The sequence below is a fragment of the Nothoprocta perdicaria genome, unplaced genomic scaffold, assembly GCF_003342845.1.
Source record: "Nothoprocta perdicaria isolate Ctin4 unplaced genomic scaffold, notPer1 scaffold_315, whole genome shotgun sequence".
Lineage (NCBI taxonomy): Eukaryota > Metazoa > Chordata > Aves > Tinamiformes > Tinamidae > Nothoprocta > Nothoprocta perdicaria.
This window is the reverse complement of record NW_020455550.1, coordinates 422277-444821: the sequence shown is the minus strand read 5'-3', so window position 1 is coordinate 444821 and position 22545 is coordinate 422277. Positions and strand designations below refer to the sequence as shown.

The following is a 22545-nucleotide window of genomic DNA, read 5'->3' as shown; positions in this document are numbered from 1 at the left end:
CGAAGCATGCTTCTAGATAGCTAGGTATGAAACTCCATATGAAGTCAGATCTAATTAGTCTAACAAAAAGTCCAGAAGCTCTAAATTAGTTTGTTACACTTCAAATATATGGGCAGCAAAAGTGATAAAGTATTGCTTTTTATTTTAATTGTTTATCAGTGCCTTAAAATAGCTGTGAGTTCTGTCACATAATTGCTAAAAGTTAGTGAATGTTAATGGAGGAACTTAACTGGAATGTTTTCACTTGAATAATTTATCTGCTATTTTGATATTTAATTTGATCACTAAGGGCACTTGTGTCGATAAAATGTAGCAGGGATAGCCTTTCATTTGGAAACTCAGTCCTTCATTAGCAAACACTCTTCAATGGAACTTTAATGCAGAATGTTTTATTCCAAAATTCTTTTGGAGGATAGGAGATTTTTTTTAACAATGTGTAGTTAAGTATTTGATTTCCTGAAGATGTGGCTAATTAAATTCAATTTTCTGATCTTCCAGGAATTAAGTTTTGCTATACTTTTAAAAAATGGGGAAAAGTTTGCTCAACAAGCGGCTTTTTTGCCTTTGTAAGATCCAGTCACAGATTTCTATTACCCTTTCCATAACCTTTTCTAGGATGCATTCTCTGCATCTAGTCTGTTCTCACTGAAGTGCAGAGCTATGCCAGTAGTAGTCTGAGGCAAGAAAGGTGCCTTTTTTTATTTGATATGTTTTACAAAGTTTAATATTAACACTCGTAACATAATTGGAGGAAAATTACAGATTGCAAATTAGAATGGACGAGGAGTGGGAAGAAGAGAGTATCCAACTTTCTTCTCCTATGGCAGCTTCAGCTTTTTCTGCTGTCTTTCAGACACTGCATGTAGGTCCATCTGACAGAGTAGAAGCTGAGCAACATTAACCTCAGCATATGTGAAGAAAAAACAGATAAAAGCTCATTTAAAATGCAATGTGTGTCTCATTCTGCTCAAATTACTCAGTGTGTAATGTTTTGGTAACTACCTTTAGCAAAGACTCCAATGTGGCCAATCACCTTCAGCCTTGTCAACTGCTTGAGAATTAAGAGCTCCAGGACATTCAGTAATTAAAAAGTTGTTTGATTGCTAAGGCAAATAGAAAAGTAGTTACTCTGTAGGATAGATCAAACTGTCAAACATGGATCTCCAACTACAAAAAAAAAATGTTCAGATTTCTGGAGTTTGTTGTGTGGAAACTTTCGCAGATGAACCAGCTAAGTAGATGGTTATAAGGCTGTGGATGTAACTGTTCATTTAAATATATCTATGTTCCTGTGATAGTGTTGTGTTGTTAATGAACCTTGTGTCTTATTTCAGAGAGATTCCCCCTCTACATCCAGACAGTCCCCAGCTAATGGTCATAGCAGCACTAACAATTCTGTTTCGGTAAGATTTCCAGTTCCACACAGAGCAAGTGTGAAAGTTTTGTTGGTGCTCATCTGCCATTACTGTTCTACTTCTCGTGTGCTCAGTGGAAAATTATGTTCTGCTGATGGAACCAAGGTTATTACGTACTGGTCTCCCCGTTTTCTTTTTCAAGGGTTCTTTTTCCGACATAGTCGTCTCATTAAAAACCATGTAGTAAGTTAAATGTTAATGACTGTGAAGTGCCACCTCAGTCATCCTTAAAACATTTGTTAGCCGTTTCCAGAAAGCTAAGTAAAGAGGAAGCCTGATTTCCACCCTAAACTTTGGAAGCAGCGTTTGAAGCAAGAATACTTGTGCAGTTGGTACTCGGAGACATTTTTAAGTTTTGTGTGAGACCTCTGGAATGTGTCCTGGTTTCCGCTATCTGAGTTAATGAATTGGTGTGCCCTCTGCTCTTGTGGTACGTGCACATACTGTGTGACAACATGAGCCTTGCCTGGATATGAAAAGCAAAAGGAAGTGGCTTTAAACTGCACTACGAACCGAGCTACTCTCATAACATCTTTAACACAAAGTACTTCCTATCTCATGTGTATTCAGGTAGAAAGGTGCTCTCGATCTCCTGGATTGGGAAAGCGTAGTGGATGTTAAAATTTGTGTTGTGCATCATTTGTCGTTGTTCTGACCGATGTGGTAACTGTACATGCAAGTTCCTTCAGTCAGTGCTGTCAATACTGTGAGTTCTTGGGACTGGCTAAAAAAAAACACAACTAAGCCTTTTAACTAATGAGAAAATTACAATTTAGAAATGATTGCCACAAGGTAAAGTACTTTATTCCAATGAAAAGGAGATGTATGGGTGAAAAAAAATACAAAATTTTGGTAAATTCTTTTGAATTCATAACATGATTCGTGGTAGTTATTCTGTGGAACAATTTATCACATGATATATTTCCTATCATAAATTTTCAATATTTCTTATAGCATCATTCTGATAAAAATCAAGCTTAAGCATTAAGTGGAAAAAGGCATTCACATGAAAAGCCTCTTTCCCTTACAGGTGCTTTTGTGTTGAAGATGCTGCATTGTTTATTAAAAAGCACATTTTCTACCTGCTTAAACTTTTTACCTGCTTTCTTCAGCTTGCTGCTAAACAGCCTGGGTTTGAGTTTTCTTTAAGAAAAAAGTATTTCTAAAAATGGGTCAATGCTTTATACTTTTGTCTGACTTGCAATTTTATTGTTATATAATGTGAATCACTAACAAATGATGCTGTGTACCCTTAAAAAGTAAAATGAAAATTTCTTTTCCTGGGTTGACTTTATTCTGCAGGACTTGCCATCGACAACACAACCAAAAGGACGACAGGTGAATAGAAAATCCTCCACGGGAATTTTTATAAACTTAGCTGCTAGTGAACACCCCTGCTTATCTTTTCCCCTTCCATATCCTGTATGTGCTGGACTAAAACATTTGAGCTTGGAATTTTTATTCCATTTTCCCATTTTTCTTTTTAACTCATTTGTATGTGGCTAATCCAAAACACCATTTGTTCATGTGTCCATAAATGTGACAGTTGACTGACACTAAAAGGGAAAGTTTATAATAATTTAAAACACGTATAGACAACTTCTGAAGCCTCGGTAGTTCATATTTAACTACTTCTACAAAGTTTTTCAAAGAATATATTCAAAATAGTTTCTATTTAGAGCTGATAACCCTGAATATAATCTCGCATGTTTTCAGTTCTGAGGACCAGAGTCATGAAGATCCCTAAGTGGTGTAACCTTCACCTGAATATTTGTTGTACATGTCATTTGAAACAAAAGATCTTCCCTCTCCAGAGAATTCCAGGAGATCCCTTTTAGGGTTCTGCAGATGATTCCTAGTTATTCACTGAACAATTTTAAGGTTTTTTTTTATTGCACGCTCTAAATGAGCACACAGCATGTGATTCATCTTCAATAACTACTCATTTTATAAGTAGCATTTCCAGAACCTGCTTCTAAATCTTTAACCATGGAGACAAGCCCTTACTCTTCCAAGGGTTTTAATAATATTTGTGACATTTTTTCTTCATGCAAAAGAGTGGACTCCATGATCTGTAGTCTTTGAAAATCTTTCTGTACTGTTAGCTCAGTTGTGATATCACATTTTTAAATCTACAGCTACACGGTTCCTTTGGGTTTCTGAGTCCTCTAAGCTTTTCAAGGCTGCCTGAACACAGTCCTTGGAAGGCTACCCACTCCCTCTCCACACACACAGCCCTGCATTTTTCCTAGGAGACAAGAGTTACTTAAAGACAATATCAAAATTATGTTTCTCCTCAGACTTAAACCATCTATACCTTTTTATTTATTTAAAAGAATTCTTCTTATCCCTGAGACCACAAGGGATACACTGGTGTATGTAAGGTGTTACAGGCTTGTAACACTCCATGAACAGACAATATTATCCCTGGAGCAGGATTAAATAGATAAGTAGGGCTCAAAATGGAGCAAGCAGTTTAACGATATAACAGTAACGATAGTAAACGTATATAAAACAATTTTATGAAAATAAGTCTAGTCAGTTTTTAGTTAGAAGATCATCAGAGTGCACGTGGCTGTTTGAGTCTCTGTAGGGTAATGTGTGACATTCATAAACTGTATAAATTACCCAAACCCTTGCATCTGATCTTATAGCTAACATAATTATTGAAAAGGGCATCTGATTTTTCCCCTTCATTCTATATCATGGTGTTTGTGACATTTAACTCTGATTTTTAAGACCCTTAGACACACCAAAACTGTATTTAGCAATCAAAACTGGATTTCAGTGTTATTTTTATTTCCTAGGGTTGTTTATTTCCTAGTGTCAAGGACCTCACTAATACACAAAGCAAGGTTTGCTATATTATTAAAATTGTGAAGTCAAAGTCCCCAGTCTTACTGTTTATGTCCCTTAGAGAATAATATACTCAAACCATTAGTTTTAATTTTTATGGGAGTAGAATTTTATTGTAAAAACTCTGCAGAGATTTTCTACATTCCCCCTAAACAACTATATATTTTAGGCACAAACCTGTCACTAAATCCTATTTAACCTAAAAAAATACAGTATTAAATTTTAAAACTAAATATTAATGATTCATAATGTAGCACAAGTTCGTTGGACTGTTCAGTAATATTTTGGGTCGTGATTTTTTTTAATTTATTTTGCTACTTTAGTTGGAAAAAAACTACAGCTCAAATTATAGGATACTAGATTTGAATCTGTAATGATTTATTACAAGTAATATTGTTCTGAGGGACTCTACCTGTTTATATTAGATCCACACAGAGTCTTCAAAAGTGAAAATGTATTTATTGCTGTTCAGATTTTGCAGTGTGTAGAAGATATGAGTATTTAAAATAACACCACGTCTCCATTGTTCACCATTTTTTCCCTCTCATTTTGAACTATTGCATATGCTCTTGCCACTCAGTTTCCTCCTCTGCTTGTTTGCAAACAGTGTGTGTGGCTGTGTGTACATATCAAAGTTTCACCTGTTATTTTGTAATAGTAATGTGCATACCATTAATAATATGGCAGTGTCTTTTAAAAATTCTTCTTTATAGATATATGTAAGAGCACAATTTGAATATGACCCAGCAAAGGATGACCTCATCCCCTGCAAAGAAGCTGGCATCAGATTCCGAGTTGGTGATATTATCCAGATCATTAGTAAAGACGATCACAACTGGTGGCAGGGTAAACTGGAGAACTCCAAAAATGGTACTGCAGGTCTTATTCCTTCTCCTGAACTTCAGGAATGGTATGACTTAGATTTTATACAGAAACAAATTTACCTTTGCTTGTATTTCTGTCCTTCATATTTTTCCACTGATGTACAGCTAGTTTTTATGTAATTTTTTTTACTTTTTTTTTAAAGAGTATTTTTCCTCATATTCTATGGCATTGATTATGTTTTCATATATACTAGCATGCAATATCAAGTGTATAGGTACATCAGAAAAATAAACACCTTTTTAATAAACTTTATTTGTGCATTCTGATATGCTTCGGGGAACTTTGGACTGAAGGCTAGGTGCAAATATTTATATGAAGGGATCTTTTTATTTTCTTTTTTAGATTCTAAGCATTGTTTTTACTACTATTACTGATTTGTGTGTACATGCTTAGGAATGAGGTGTTAAAATATTTATCAAGCAGAAAGGTCGTAGAGGGAGCTGAGTCTTTCCTCCCCTTCTCTTTATTCTTGTGAAAGTCAAGAAGTAGAAAGAAATCCTAGCACAGAGATTCATGAATGGTAGGTAGCCTGTTTAGTAAACATCCAAAGTGTTTGCTAGAGTTTGGACAAATCCCAAGTCCTTCACCGTAAGTGTTCTCGCCATACCTCAAGAGAATTTGTCAGTGTGGGTTGTCTAGCCCAAAATATTTCATATTGGGTTGTCCGTGTAAAAGAACTAGAACTCTTTAAGAGTATAAAAGCACCCGTGCTGGCTGAGAGAGATTTTGCTAGAAGAGAAGCCAGGGGTAGAGGGCATCTCCAGAGCTCCCTTGCAAGCCCTGCTGCAACAGGGACACTCGTATGCATCACAGCAGGGAGTGTCATGCAGTCCTTCATCTTCAAGGTCGTCGTGAAGAGGCTTCCACAGCTTGCCCTGAGATAATTCAGACCATTGTGGCCTTTCCAGACTTTGGACTCTCCAGTCCAGACTGTTGCAAAGGGGTCTGCAGCCATTTTAGTTTCCCTTCTTCCCATGGTCCCATGATCTGTGAGTTTTATGACCTACCACCATCTTTATAGCAAAATATCTCTGTAAATAAGTGCTTGTCATCAAAATGCAAGTTTTGAAAAGTTTAGTGTATTTTGTGCATTGAGTGGCCTTTCTCTAATTCTAATGTCTTTTTAAAATATGCTTATTGCAATAAACTATATTTTCTACTCCATGTCAGGCGCGTTGCTTGTATTGCCATGGAGAAGACCAAACAGGAGCAACAGGCCAGCTGTACTTGGTTTGGAAAGAAAAAAAAGCAGTACAAAGACAAATATTTGGCAAAGCACAATGCAGGTATGAAAAAAAAGGTGCAAGTATCTTTAATAGGTTAAGTGTTTAGCAGTCTGAGCCTTGCCTTAATTGTTCAGCTGGCACTGTTACAGAAACCTAATTAGTTACTTAGAAAAAAAAATATGTAAAATCCTATTTATGCCGACATTGTTTTGCCTGTTCTCTGCTATTTAAACATAGTGCTTAACCAGTGAGAGTGAATGCAGGCAAGCTGTGATAAAATAAATGAATCATAGCATAAAGTAACTCCATCATAACATTTGCTTAAATTGCTTTGGTTTCTGTATTTAAAGGAGAAATAGAAACAACAGGATATGAATTTTGCAGTTGGTATCATCTTTTTAGTATTGTACTGTGCACTACAGAAGACTGTCTGGAAGCATCGTTGTTAATAAGTGCATATAGTTATAGATTGTATATGTGAAAACATTGCTAAGGGCCATATTTCTTGGAGACTTACAGCTAGAAGCAGAAGTAAGAGGCACTGCGTATTCAGCATGGGTTTCCCCCCAAATGGGTCAAACTGGAAGCTTTTTCTCCTCACAGTGGTTTATGTCTGAGGTTTTAAATTCTCTCTAGAGTGCTGACAAAATGAATAGTTCAGTGGGAAAGAGGAAGAGCCCACTCTTCATGAGAAGATTTAGTTTGTCTTGTTTTGTAATATAAAATAATATGCAATCTGCTTTTACTGCTTTTTCATTAATCTTGGGCACTACATTGACAAGTATGTTGTGGTGGTGCCTTGAGCGAATGAGATTATCAAAATTAAAGGACAAGATTTGTCGAATTATAATGAAGGTATTTTTATATAGCATTAATTTGGAGACAGGGACACTGCAGTTATTTTCTTAAACACTGAGGAAGTACAGATATGTATTTTCACATTTCTTTTTATCTTAGAGCAGCATCAGAACTCGTAATATATCAGTACTACAACATTTAAAGTTGATTTGAAAGTGCAGTGTAAGAAAGTCAAGGAACAGTAATTGTCTCCTGTAATTCTTAATTCACAAGCACTTTTGCGAATTTTGTGAATTTGTGAATTCATAGTTCACAGTGGAATGTACAGTTGGCCGTTAGTTCAAAACCCATTTTGTGCCGTGTACGATTATGAGACAAATACAGATTGATAGTTTTAACTTATTTTCATTCTTTTTGTGCTCTATCATTCTGGATATTTTAGAGCTTTCATTTCACTGCAGTAATATTAAACCATCTTTTACCAGTTAATAACAAAAACTGTTGAGGATAAACTGGACTTTTATGACCTAGAGTCTTTGACAAAACTGTTTCTAAAGTATTGTCAGTTTTCCCAGTATACATTTGCTAAACAGGCTTCTCTGCTCAGTTGTGCCTATGTGACAGTTTGCAGGGCCATGCTATGAATTGGACTGAGGTTCTGAACTGGCCCCAAAATCAGCCCAATGAAAAATGTAGATTCTTTTTCTTTAGGGCAGATATATTTTTTTAATCCAGGTTACAGCGCAGCTACATGGTTAATAATATCAGTGGGACTGAGCATGGCATGCTGCAAAGGAATAAGCAAAGGAAAGGTTGGCCAGGAAAGGAGCAAGAAGTGGCGCTGAGCCAGGTTTGTCGTTTATGAAGACACTGATCAAAGTAAATCCCAGTTAGAGGAGAATAATTTGGACTTTTCTTGATTGGTGTAGGAGGGACATTTTAGAGTAGGTTGCTGGCCCTTTGACTCCACAGTTTGCCCGCCTCAGTGCTTACCACTATTAGTGCTGTTGGTCATTTTTCATTAGAACACAAAGTTTCCCAAGAATTGTAAATGTTAACATGAAAAATTGTCAGAGTTGTTGTTAAAGAAAATACCTGTTACTTGTAGAATGCCACTCGACACGTCTCCTTTCTCCTAAAACATCAAAAGTTTGACCAAAGCACTGGTTGGAACCAGAATTTCTTTTGAAGTGTGAATTCATCTCTAGGCTCCAGGAGATATAGTAATGCTCCAGAGAATGAAAAAAAGTGTAGGATATCAAGGGGTTTGCTGAAATGATCTAATGCTAATGTTAACAAGTTCATTAAGTGAGGTGGTACAGAATTCTATGTTTCATTTGTGGTATCATTAGCCACAAATACTACTACACTTTTTTTGCAGTCTTTCAGTGCATCTGTCTCAGAATTCAAAACTGATCTTTTCTTCTGTTGGATCCAAAATTTGGATTATTGATTTCTATTGAAAAGTGTAATCTAGATGTCATAATCTTGATCTCATAAGAAAGCTGATGTTTTTCTCTCCTAGACATTAGCATATAATTTATTAGTTTAGCGATGGGTAATCCTTTAGGAGTCCTCAGTTACTTCTCTGAAGGATGAGATTGTCCTGGGATACTGAGAAATGAGATAGTAAAACACTTTGCACTTAGTTAAGATTTCTATAGCCAGCTAATGATTTGAGAGCTAAAATTGTGGTATAGTTATGTCCGTCATGTTGCTAGAACTAAAAATGACATTATTCTACATCGAGATTTTTGATTTTGAAGCCGAGAGGAAAATACTGCAGTTACTTCTTATAAATAAATGTCAATATTTTCTCTTCTACAAAAAAAAAATCATCATAACACTTTTCATCTCTCCATATTTGGCCCTAGGGTATTGCATTATTTAAGAGGCAATTTCACAATTGTGTGTCTCAGCAATCTAAAGTTTGTTTTAAAACACAGCCCACAGGAAAAAAAATATCTTACACATTAGGTTCACTGACGTTTTTATAAATGCTCTAATAATGACATTTGCATGTTACTGCAGGATTTCCTAAAAGAACAGTGAAAGAAAACATACTAGAACTATGCTTCGTATTATGCTTATACTGATGTAAAAATTGCCAAGTTTATTTTGTAAAATATGTTTATCATTTCTTAATGTGATTTATTTGCCTTGTGTTTAGACTATTGCATGGTAAAGTTTATTTTGTGCATATACTTTTTATTTTACTAATATATTATGAGCCATATCTCAATGACCCCTGTACATTTTTCATGCTGTCTTACTCCCAATGGCCTCTGTGCATGTAAGTAACCTGTCAAGTGACAATGCCTCTTTATTTGCTTCTTACTGTTTCCTTTCAAGAACTTCTTTTCTTTATTAGCTAGTAACACAGAAGCATTAACAGATCAGGCTCTAAATGTGCCCTGTGCCCCTCCTCTCTTGTGTATAAGAAAAAAAAAATAATGTTCCCTTTGTGTTTGAAGACCCTGCAATCATTAGATAACTGCCTGTAGACCAAGACATTATCTTCTCCATGCTCCCAGTTTGTGATGAAGGCATTAATATGTCTCATTTTTGGTGTTTGTTCTTGTTTGCATCTAACATTAATGTGGTTTTGTCCAAGAGGAATATTAAGGTTTTTTTGTTTTGTCTTGTTTTTTTGTAACAGGGAGGGATACTTGCTGTGCTAGATGGTTAGAATGGTAGAGCTGTTGAACATCTGTAGATCTTTACCTCTTCCTAATATGAAATGAACTTACTGGTTAATTTAAGTACTGTGAAGGTACAAAAAGGGCAGTAGAAGGAATTGAAACTCTATGTTTGTAGTTGTGTGGAATGCAAGGAAAAAAAAGACCAAGTTTGCACTCCAGAATACAAGATTGAAAGACGTTTTCCTTCAAGTTGGAATTCAAAATGTTGCAAGTGGACAATTATGTCAGCTGTGGTGTAGTGGTAACAGTGTAGTAACAATGAAGTAGTTACACCTTTCTTGGGGATGAAAAGGCAGCAGTTGAATGCAAATACAAAAAAAAAAAAAAAGCCGCCCTCTAAAAAGGAATATATTGATTAAATCCTTTACCGTATTTTATTTCTTTAACTGGGAATATGCTGCAAAGAATGTGTGTTTCCTAGTAAGCTCGACACCCTTAATGTCCCTTGATCATGGTGAAGATTTCAGGGGCAAGCAAAGTGTCCCCACTGCCTTCCCAGAGGAGTTTTGAGGAGGGGGAAAGAAGGAAGGAGGAACCAAGTCTCTTCCTGGAACATGGACAGGATGTGGCTGAGACAAATACAGCAGCCCCGGGGCTGGAAGCCTTCGGAAATCCCATTGATTAGGTGCTGTCTCCCTCCTTACGGCTGCAACAAAGACAAAACTGGAAACTCATTAGTTGTTCTTTTCACACTTTCCAATTGCTCTGTTTTTTAAAAAATATAGTTAAAGGTCTTCAGCTTATTTTTTATTAAGAGTTCTGCAGAAATAGCCAAAAATGCTGTGTTATTGGGCACAAAGGGAAACATACTGATTTTAAGGAGCAAAACTTGATTTGAATACATTATATACCTTGGCAATTGACAGTGGGTTGATTTGATGGAGTGGATAGATATGGTGAAATTCATACATTGCAACTGAAATTATTTCTGAAGTAATGACTATTTTTACAACAGTGGCGATTCTTTTATGTAGAGTAACAGCACTTCTCATTAAAACTTTTCATTCTGTCACAAGTTTTAAAAGCATGTGAATTTAACTTGCACTTGTGTTTAAAGAGAACTCTAATTACAATTAATCTGGTAGTTGTTTTGAAGAAGAAATATTGTGAAGAATTAGCCGTCATCTTATTCGTTCGCATAAATCTTGTTTAAATACAATTGTGAAAGTAAGCGCTACCGTTAGTGTAAATAGATGTTCTCATACTGTATTCATGTTGGTCACTGTCTACTGATTTTTTTTTTTTAGTAGTATTGCTAGCCCTTAGGAATGCAAACGTGAATGGCATGCTTTTTTAGCTGATTTTTGTTGTCTGCTGAATACTGCATGAAAGGACATGCAAACTCTTCAGAGCATTTCAGTAGCTTTGTGACTGCTTTTTAACAGCTTTTAAATGAACATTTTTGTTAAAATTGCTTAATAAAGTGACTTTGTTTTCCTTAATGTATTACATTTTATTGTAAATCTAACACTGGTGAATTTGTTATTTCTTAGCACAATTAATTAATTATCTCCCTTAATATGCCTTTTTCTCTTACCCCGTGGGTTCTTTTTTTTGTGTGTTTTAGTGTTTGATCAATTAGATCTCGTCACATATGAAGAAGTAGTAAAACTACCAGCATTCAAAAGGAAAACACTAGTCTTACTAGGTAATTTTGAGTTATTATTCTGAACAGCTAGTCTTGAACCTCTTGTAGTGGCAGATACGTAATTCATTTTTGTGTTGTGGATTAGGTGCACATGGTGTTGGAAGAAGACACATAAAAAACACTCTCATCACAAAACACCCAGACAGATTTGCATACCCTATTCCTCGTAAGTAGCGATATTAAATGTTGTACAAATTTGTATATAGCACTTTTGACAGCAAACGCTTTGTAGTACTGCATATGTTCAGTTGTCTTGAGATGATGTTTATGCTAAGGATGAGTGAAATGTGGTAGTACTGGATATATTTCTGTTTTTCTTTTTGCAGAGGGAGGGGTAATTAATAACACAGCTTTTACATTGAATATGTCATAGTATTTACAAAGCTAATTAAAGCATATTTCTCTTTTCTCCAAATGTCTACTAATTTAGTATGAAGACTGAAACATCTTTTATGCACTTTTATTAATTGTACCATGCCTAAATGTTTTAAATTACTTTTTCAAAGTCCAGCCTTGAGGACTGGTAGTATATTAAAATAACTTCATGTTTCCAGACCTAACAATAAGGAAAAGGAAAGTGCAATTAGCTTGGCTGCTCACAAGCGAGTTGCTAATTTGCCTTTGATGACAGTCTCTGCTAATACCACTGCAGGAATTGCTTGTGCTAATAAACAATCTACTAGATATGTACCCATTTTCTAAAATGAAGTATTATGAAACAGGAGCATGTCATGCACATATATGAAACAGGAGCAACTAAATCTGTGCTCTCTGTTTCAAGCTGACTTCAGAACCACCATACCTTGCTCAGAAATGACATTGATGAGCACTGTACATTAGTACAAATATCTGTATACTTTGTTAGTGCTTCACTTTAAAATTGCAAACGAGTATTTTTCTAGGGATTTTGTTGTTGCAAAAAGTGTTGCTAAAAGATACTGCTCTTAAGAACATATCTGTAAACCTGTTTGGAGGAAGGAATATGGTTGGACACCACTGATTTAAGTTCCCTGGAGTCACTGAGGGGTCAGATACCCAATGGCAAGCAAAAGGAAAACATAAAAAGCTAGACTTTAAATCACCTTAGCATTTCACATTACTGTGAAACTACACTGAATGCCACTTTTCTGACTGCATCTCGATACTAGTATATGGAATTAGATGCTTAACAGTGCAGTGTTGGAAGGGTATGATGTACATTGCATCATGTCATCCTGTGTAGACAAGATTATATGGTTAGGAACCCAGCCCATCTGTCCTACAAAAGGAGGAGTAATACATGCTTTACATACATAATACATGCTGTACATACAGAGTGCCTTTCATCCAAAGCCCCTCAGGTTGCGCTGCCGTAGCGGGGTTACGTGAGGAACCTGTTCTTTAGTCTTCAAACCCCTATTAAATGGGCTCATCTATTCCTGCTTCTTAACTATTAGGTTAGTGCTTTACTTCAAAATTACCCATTTTTTTTAAACAATATTTATTGCAATTTTATGGAAAGACTAAGAAGATTTGGAGGAGATACAGCAAAACGGCCAACCAAATTGCCGTATTTAAGCTTAATAATGCTTTTGTATTCTGTGAAATTTCAGACACAACCCGACCTCCAAAGAAAGATGAAGAGAATGGAAAAAATTACTACTTCGTATCACATGACCAAATGATGCAGGATATATCCAACAATGAGTATTTGGAATATGGCAGCCACGAGGACGCAATGTATGGGACAAAACTGGAAACAATACGGAAGATCCATGAGCAGGGACTAATTGCAATACTTGATGTAGAACCTCAGGTAATTTATATAAAAAAATGGGACTTCTGCTAGTCTTCTGGTTAGAAAAATATAGAACAAACAAAAACTGCATAGGTTAGCTTGGTAGAAGACTGCTATTACTTGAAATGCTATTTCTTGTAGAATGACCAGGATGCAGTGTAGCTTCCTTATAGTTTTTTGTTTGTTATGGTATCACAGCTTTTTGAAGGAGAGAAGGAAGTGAAATTAGGAATTCAAGAAATGTCAATAGTTTGTTCATTCACTATACAAAATCTTCAGTGGAGTAGTCTGATATATTTTCCTTGAAGCACACATATGGTCATGGCTTTAATCCACGGGGATGTCTTTATGTATTTTGTTACTGAAATAGCTATGGTGCTTATTATAGCAGGTAGGAGAAAACAGGAAGAAAGACTGAAATACCTTGAAAGATGATTGTGAGAAAGAGGAATTTAGTCCATAAGGAAACTGTTTCCCGTAGTAACTGTTCTATCTTGACAACCACAAAACAGGTCTGCAGATTATCAAATGCTAATCAAAATTGAAATTGTCACTAGAGATGTCACAATTTGCTTTCTTCTTTCTTCTGAGCGAATGGATCCAAGAAATAAATATTCTTTAGTAAGAATTCCACAGCAGATGTAGGATGCATAAGTGATTTCACACCACTTGCCTGTTTTTAGTAAGGTCTTTTTAGTTATGTGAGTTTCCTTGACTTTCATAGAATCATGGAATCTTTATGTTTAGAGGAGCTTGCATTGGTGATATCTACAGGTGGCTTTCAAGCAGCAAAGATGAAAACCTTTTCAGCTTGGGAATAGGATGGATTTTTGAAAATTTAAAAAAAAATAAAGAAAGAAAGAAAGAAAGAAGAAGAAGGGGAGGGGTGCTTAGCAGTCTTCCTGTATATACTGCATATTATCCGGCTATTTGAGTTCAGCTGAGGCAGTTTTACTTGTTATCCTACCCTTCAGTCTGATCTGGAGAAAAGTTTCACTTGCAGTAGCATTTGTTAAATCATGACTGAGTCAACTTATAATAAGAGCTATCATTCCCTTTGCAGAGATGTGGTTCAGAGGAGCTCTGTTGTGCGTTTACTGCATTAATGCTATGCTCACTATCCTAATAATCACTTAATGATAAATGTACAATCAGCTCCCCTCAAATCAGGACAATAATAGAAGCAAAGTGTTTGCATTATGAAGTGCTTTACTCTGAATTAATTAAAAGCAAATGCTAGCTTTTACAAATCATAGGCTTTTCTAACCTTTTGCTCGTGTGACTAACCTTATTTCACATTGATCTTCTCAACTCTTCTAAACTTCTGGACTCTTCTGAAGTACCTGATTTTATTTCATTTAACCTAGGCGCTGAAGGTCCTGAGAACTGCGGAGTTTGCTCCTTTTGTTGTTTTTATTGCTGCACCTACAATTACCCCAGGCATTAATGAGGTAAGTCATGCTACAATGTAATGACTTAACCAGTGTCAGAATTAAGGATGGAATTCCACTATGCTGATTAGACTTTTCCATGTCTGTGAATTTCCTTGTCTGTGAACAGAAAGGCTGAAGGAAAGTTGCTATACAACAACTTTACTGAGATGTATTTAGCATTTAGAGACTGATTTTTCTAATTCAAAATAAGAGCTTCAAATTGGAGTATGTATGCTAAAATATGTATTGCTTTATTTCAGTCTCTCCTGTAGCCAAGATGACAGATAATTAACACAAGTTACTCAACTGTGAGTGCAGTGCTAGTACCAGATGGCAACTGTCCTGCGCTTAAGAATGGAGGTGCATGACAGTGCTGTCATTCCATTTTTATGTTGAAATTTGATTTCTATACGGCACATATCAGGAAGAAGCTTATTAATTTCAAAGACTATTCTCTAAGAATTATAAGTTTTGACCAAAGGGATAGTTCTTTATGGAATATTTTTAAGTATTCATGCCAGTGCACATCCCAAATTTATACAGGCTCACATTTCCTACTTTGTATTTATCCATTAATCTATCCATTGATTTCAAGTAATTCAGGATTTAAGTCACATCAATATGAATATTTGTCCAGAAACTTAACCTGCTTGAATTTGTTTGAACTCTCCTAATAAATTGTTAATTGTTTCATTTGTCAATGTTTAATTGAATTTGACCATAAACCTGTTCCAAATCTCCTTGATCTCTCATTGATCAAGACAGGAGAAAATGTCACAGTGATCTTTATCTGCAGAGCTGGTCTGTTCATGTAGAAGTTTATCGCAACATCACAAATACAAAACCATGACTTGACTGCAGAGGCTTGTGGGAAGATAAGGAACAGGATAGACTTCTAATGTATCTGTTCTAATAACTCTATCTATTCCAATAATTTGCTGTTGCTGGCAGGAGTGGGTCTTCTAGCTTGTATGCGTTGGCCATGGCACTTGCCAGATCCTCCAGGGAGCCACTTTGGCTCTAAAGTGATTTCTGAGAGTTTTCGAGCAGCTCACGGAGGATCTGACAAGCCCCAGTGTCACAGCAGGCTGCTAAAGTCACGGCCAGGAAGAGGTGGCAGAGGGGCAAGGGATCTTCTCACATCCATAGCAGTACCTTATGTCCTGTCACCATGTCCTAGGAACCATTCCCAACTCTATTTTAATTCCAAAACGTTGTATTCTAGAACCCAGCACTGAATTTGTCTCTGTGCAAGTAAATGACACAGCGTCACTTAAAAACATAATCACCCCTAGATTGCAGCAGACAGCTATTCTGCTTACAGCAGCACTAAGGAGGCCCAGGTTTTCTGTGGAATTATGTGATCACTTGTGTGTGTTAATCCATACCTGTGTTTCAGCTCCCAAACAGTCTTATCCTTGGCTTCACTCCTCTGCCCATGATATTTGCCTTTGAATCTTACAGCTGAATACGCTGAAATTGGGCATAGTCAATGTAAGGGAGAAAATGTTCTCCATCGTTCACTGAGAAGGGGAGAGCAATACACCTTTTTAAGAATGGTGGGGAGATATTAGCATATTAGCAAAAATTTTAGCAAAATATTAGCAAAATATATTAGCAAAATAAGGAAGTATTACCTTTTAAATATTGAGGTTCATGCATTAGGAGTATCTCTTTATAAAAAAAAAAAGTTCTAGTGATTAAAGTCTCTTTGCACACAAGGATTCTCTGAGGGATGTAGATTGCTGAACATGGACCACACTTATAAATTATCCTAAATTATGATAACTCGATTTAAGTTGAAAGAAAAGAAATAGTAGTAGCAAGAGTCCTTGCCCTAACCCAATGTCATGTTTTGGAAGATTTACTGTATTGCTTAAAGAGATAAGCAAATTCTGTCTGTATATTAGCCGTTTACAAGACAGCAACATAATGTTAGAGTGAATGCTTCATATTCCTCATTCATTCTTCCTTTTTGAAAGCTTCATGTGCATAAGTATCCCTTTCTGTTTACCCTCATACCCTACTTTATTTTACAAGCACCCTGTGAAGACACTTTCTATAAATTACTGTCCTTTCCCTTCCATGTTTTTTCTTGAATTTCATCTTTGCTTTTCTTTTCATTTTCCTGCACTCGTACTAATTGTACATAGCTGCCAAAGTGGTGCAGAAAATTGCCTGTAAGTACCAGCTAGGAGCTGATAAAGGTGTAGTCCTGATAATTTTAGTAGTTTTAGAATGTAGATATGCTTGTTCCCATTCAACTTTACTTTCGTTATTGAATACAAATTTAATATAATAAAAACTTTAGACATTTTTGCTAAAATACGTGTAATAAGGATTATTTGCTAGTAAAAATGAACTAGAGGGTAATATTTGTGCTCTTTTAACTGTGTATCTATGCTTCATGGTAACAGCAGTGCAAAGGCCTAACCTCAAAAATATCTGCTTGAGGAAATTTAGCCTGTTGTAAAACACACAGAGTATTCCAGTATACACACAGTAGGATCACGTGGTAGGAGTCAGGACACAAAATATTTTGCTCCCAAATTGAATATAGAAATGCTCTATGAGGAGTCCTGCAAAGGACATAACCAATTTAAGCCATATAGGAAATTTCCCATCTACCTGCCTATCTCATTGCAAAGGAACATGAAATCAGTCTGTCAGCGGGGTAAAGCAGGGAGAGGAGAGGGCACCTTGGGAAACAGGGGGTTATTCCGCTGCTCCAGGGTCACAGAGGATCTGACAGACACCACTTTCATGACCTAGATCTTTCTTCAGTCATCTGTAACAACTTCTCCCTTTTAGCTACACTTCCCCACTTCCTGTAGCCATAGAGTAGAAAGGATTTTTCTTGCAATGTTTGTAGTTCATCAGTTGTTCAAATCAAGGAGATTTTTGTGTTGCTGTTGAACAGAATAGGCAAAGGCCTGATGGCTTCTTAATGTTTGCTCATGGTCTTAGAAGGGGATATTAGTCCTTTGTGCCTTGGCTGTAACAAATGGCAGCTATTCAGCTATTGTTCAAGGCCAAAAAGAAAAAAAAAAGCCTATGGAAGGCAGAAGAGACCAAGGATTTCGCTGGTGGCCATTATACATACAGGGAGATTTCGTGTGTAAAAGGAATGTTTCGCTCCTTTCCATCTCAGATGTGGTGAAGAACGTAGTTCTAGTGATAGGCAAGAAAAGTCTATTCCCCATAATGACGCTCTGCAACTAAATACACATATAAAATTTATTACGTGAGAGCTGAGTGGAAGGGAAAAGACAGATATTCTCCTCCCAAATATGAAATATAAAAGTTGCCATTCATTTGTCTGTCTTCATTTATCTGAATATTTTGATAAATATCTTGTTTATTGACATGAATTGACATGAAGCATGAATTGTGGAGATGTGGAGAATGTTCACAGCAAGAGATTTGTTTTAACGAGAGAAGTTCATACTCATACCTGTTGCAGGACACCAGAAATCTGAACAACAGTTAGAGCTACATAGGAGTTTAGAGTTCCAGATCTGGTACTGAGCCATTTAAAATATTCCACAGAAATATTTAATATTAGTATTTACCATATTGTTCAACCTAAAAACAGTGTAGAAAAACTTTGCAAGCACTGATATGTTCTACAGAAGCCGCAAGCACTGCTGCAGCTGCGTGTTATTCCGTAAAAGTAACATCCCCTATGCACAAGTGCATGTGAAGAGTACCCGTGTGACTCTGTTTAGGTGGAGTTTTGAGTTCTTATCGAGAGCAGGTGACATTCCCTGCCCGTGTGGGGCTGCAGCTCCAGGAAACGAGCAGAACTGTAACTTTGCTACAGAACTTCTCAGGAAGTGGTCGGTTTCATCGCCTAGGGAAGGAGAACCAAGGAGAAGTATTTCAGCGCAGGTTATTCCCTTCAGAGGACCTGAAAGCCACTGGTTTGCATCTGCTTGTCGGTGCAGTTAACTTTCTGAGTATTTGCAGCAGGCGGGTTTCTTATTAAGCAGATAAAGGTCTGTTCCTAAAATAATTTCTTTTGTAAAGGGCTGTAGGCACAGCTTCTGTGCTTCCTGCAGCCTAATGCCCCTCTTCTAGTCAAAAAATGCATCCTTGTTGTTAGAACAAGTAGGATAACCACATAAATACTACAGAGCAGCAACTCTGGTCATATGAGTACTGTTCATCTGTAGCTTTGTCCCATATCCGCCCCAAACGATATGGGAAGGGAGAGAATTATTTATTCCTCTGGCTGTTTCAAAGTTCTTGGAAGCAGCAGTCTGTAGAATGTAACAAGTGATCTTTTGAATTTCTTAGGGTGTTTACAAGAGGAAAACTCAAATCCCTACTTCCTTACCACTCCAGAACCCCAGAAACAGGCTTCCCATGGTCCCTGGCCCGCTCAGAAAGCCAGGCCAGGGAGCCCAGCACCCTAGCACTGCTGGCAATAAGGAATCAGGCAGAGCACCAGAAAAGGGGGAGATTCACACAAGTCCACGAAGGATGGAGTTGATTGTCCCCCTTTCTTGACCTTAATGGCACAGTTAGTGTGCAGAACATCCCCCTCTGAGGTGCTGGAGAAGTGTATTCAGCAATAGGAACTGCCATGTAACACAAGAGAGAGAAGTTGCTTAACAGGAAACGACTTTAAAGGAATCGCCCCCCTGCAAGAAAACCCATATTGAAGAGTAAAACATTACCAAAACTGGGAACAGCTGCTGCCCGACAGTATCTCCCATCCTGTTTGTAGTGGTCCGGCCTGGACGTAGGCCGGGCGGCTTGTATCTGTGCTCTGTGTACACGTTGCTCTCACGTGGCCTCTCCTGCTCCGTGTCTGTGCCGCTTGCCTAAGCTTTCGTCCCATGCCTTGCCTCTGGAATCCTAGGCGAGTGCTTTGTCCCAATATTGCCAGCTAATGAACTGTGTTTGGATGTGAATTTCGAGACAGAAATTGTTCTGTTTCTTCCTTGTAACTTCCACAGAGTTATGAGGGCTTCTAAATCATCCGTGTGTATTTTTTTTTCCTCTTTTCCTCTCCGTAAGCAGCAGCTAGAAATCTGTAGCGCGGGAACGTGGAGGGATCCAACTTACCTCTTTCTTTTTCTGCTCGTTGAATAGGACGAATCGCTTCAGCGGCTGCAAAAGGAGTCTGAAATCTTACAGAGAACATATGCACACTACTTTGACCTAACAATTATCAACAATGAGATTGATGAAACAATCAGGCACCTGGAGGAAGCCATTGAGCTTGTTTGTACAGCATCCCAGTGGGTTCCCGTCTCCTGGGTCTATTAGGCCGAGCTCCAGATATTTGGGGGAAAACAAACAAAAACAAAACCTTGCCATTGCCGGGAACCACCTCATACATGGAGAAAAAAAAAAAAAAAAAAAACCTCTTCATTCTTGACCTTGTGTCAACAGGTCTTGGCCCCTAGAGACTACCTAGATGTAGTGTGACCTAAATTTATAATTATTGTCATGTCCTAATAGATAGGAGGAGGGAAAAAAAAGAAAAAAAGGAAAAAAAAAAGCGCTAATTTAAAGAGACAGTATCTTTTTTTTAATCATTTCTCCTAAACTTTAATAAAATGTATCTTTAAATGTATGTATTATTCAGTCTTTTGGAATGTTATATTTTTGGAAATCATAGCTTTTTATTTCAAAGGCCCCTAAAAACTGCACAAAATAGATGCTGCTTTCTATAATCTATTTTAATAGTAATAATAATATGATTCTGTTACCTTTACTTGGGGGTGGAACACTACATTCTTTTTAGAGTCTGATTTTATGGATTTGGAATACTTTGCTCTCCTTTATTTATTTGAAATAATTAGTCTAGAGGTTACAAAACAAATTCATAAATTTTCAAGGCCTTTCTTCGCTTTTTTTTTTTTTTAGAATAGTATTTTTAAGTATTTTTGTGTAACATCCAGGTAATGTGATACTGTCTCTTTGAAGAACTCTGTAAAACTTTTAGAAATTTGAAATTGGGTCTTGACTCTTAATGCATGTGGACAGTCGCAAGCGTTCATGCCGTTGGTGTATCTGTGTTGAAAAAACTGTAATCTACAGCAAAGTACATTCCGTTCATGGGGAAAAGTACCCAAGGGAATAAAGTAAAATATTATTCTGACTAAGTTGTAAACCTATGCACATCCCTTGCATTTTGGGCAACTTTATAAAAAAAAATGATTTTTATTAATAATAATCATGTAGTGAAATGTGTTTGTAATTTTGTCTCAATTTAATTTGTTGTAAGGTGGGAGGGGGCAATTACTGGTTTCACCATTTCAGATCTGTGTTGTCTGAGAGTATTAACGTTTTAATTAAGTTGAAGCAAAGAAATGCTGATTTTTAATATGTATGTAATTGTTTAAAAATGCACACATTTTAGAAGAAAATAATGTGCAATGAAGAAACCAGTTCAGGCATTGCGATAAACTGACTATTCCAAAAGACTCATCTACAACAGCCCTGTAAATTCCTTTAAAAAATGGTAATTGACTCTACAGTCTGACCAATTTTTTTTTTTATTATTATTATTTTAAATATACTTCCTTTTATGTGTTCAACAATTAAATGCTTTTGGGTCCTTCATTTCATCACAGATTTATTGAGGGAGTTTGAAGAACAAATCAGTGACTCTTGTAAGTGAGAAAACTCTTAAAGGGCCCTGGTAGTGATGTGGTCTACAGCGTTTTCCAGGGAATCTGCTTACGAGCGCAGTTTGAGCTAATTTAGAGTTAGAGCAGAGGCAAGTAAGAAAATTTAACCATGTAATAATCTTATGTTATGTTTTGTTTCCCTTCTTCATGCCCTCCCAGCCCAAATGGTTTGTATTTCTCCTGCAAATGGTTGACAGCAATGGTTGACAAGCATTCCCATGTCTTTTCAGGTGTCAGAAATAGGATTCTCCTTAAAACAGTTTATCTTCAGAGCTCAGTTGACTGCTCAGTTGCATAGCATGAAGTCATAGCGTCTGTGTTGAAATTGCACAGTGCCCTTGAAGGGTTTATCCTTCAAGTTGTACTGTCAGCTGTAATTGATCTACAGACTGTTTGTTGTTTGCAATCACTGCATATAGTCAGAAAATGTTCTCCCTGTTAGGCCTTTATCATAGGCTGCTGCTTCTGTCCCTCCTCCTCTTCCTCCTCCTGCAGATGAGGTGGCCTACCCTCTCTCTTCTTGACAAATCCATAGGAAAAATGTAGGTCCAGCTACGCCTCCAGGACAGCCCAATGAGACAACGTGTTTATTATTATTTATGAGCCAAATGGCTGGAGCCAAAGTTGTGCCCTAAGAACAGAACTCACTGATGCTACAAGGGGAATCACTGTGTGACCGAGTCCCAGAGCAAGGATCTTCCCCCACCCCTGTGACTTTATAGTTTGTAGAGAACTGGCAACTAAATGAATGAGAAAGTATCTTGTATAGACCAAGCATAAACAAGCCTGTGAATAAGAAGGCACCTATCACATTAATAGTAGCTGCTCATCTGTTCTGGATTTAGCCCCTTTAAAGGGGGTAGATATAAACTGTGAACTATATAGTGAGTAACAGGTATTTTTTCAAGTACTAGTATGTCTTTTTAGTTTGGGATGAATCTTAGCAGGTGTACTTGTAGATCAGCCGTTGCAATGGTAGTATTAAACACTAGCTGAGCTCATCAAGTAAAAGGTCAATTCACTCTCAAAACTACCTCTTTTCCCAGTAAAGCACAAAGACGAGAAGACCTGCTGAAAATCAAGCAGTGGAGTGTTTCTGATGTTAGAAATACAAACTTCTCTGGTAAGCGTTGGTATCTGATTTCAGTGACACATTGT

General features: G+C 36.9%; 1 protein-coding gene across 4 annotated transcripts in view; it reads left to right on the top strand.

Moving 5' to 3' along the window:
• Window positions 1–22245, top strand: part of CASK (calcium/calmodulin dependent serine protein kinase) — a 144447-nt gene extending 122202 nt beyond the window's left edge. For 3 of the 4 annotated variants that reach the window (XM_026042843.1, XM_026042842.1, XM_026042844.1), the window contains 9 exons: window positions 1335–1403; window positions 2718–2753; window positions 4985–5181; window positions 6327–6442; window positions 11450–11530; window positions 11616–11696; window positions 13123–13325; window positions 14675–14758; window positions 19841–22245. In XM_026042843.1, the coding sequence (XP_025898628.1) occupies window positions 1335–1403; window positions 2718–2753; window positions 4985–5181; window positions 6327–6442; window positions 11450–11530; window positions 11616–11696; window positions 13123–13325; window positions 14675–14758; window positions 19841–20017 (1044 nt within the window). In that variant the 3' untranslated portion in view covers window positions 20018–22245. The remainder of the gene's footprint in view (window positions 1–1334; window positions 1404–2717; window positions 2754–4984; window positions 5182–6326; window positions 6443–11449; window positions 11531–11615; window positions 11697–13122; window positions 13326–14674; window positions 14759–19840) is intronic. The other variant, XM_026042841.1, reaches the window with a different exon arrangement.
• The last annotated feature ends 300 nt before the right edge of the window (window positions 22246–22545 follow it).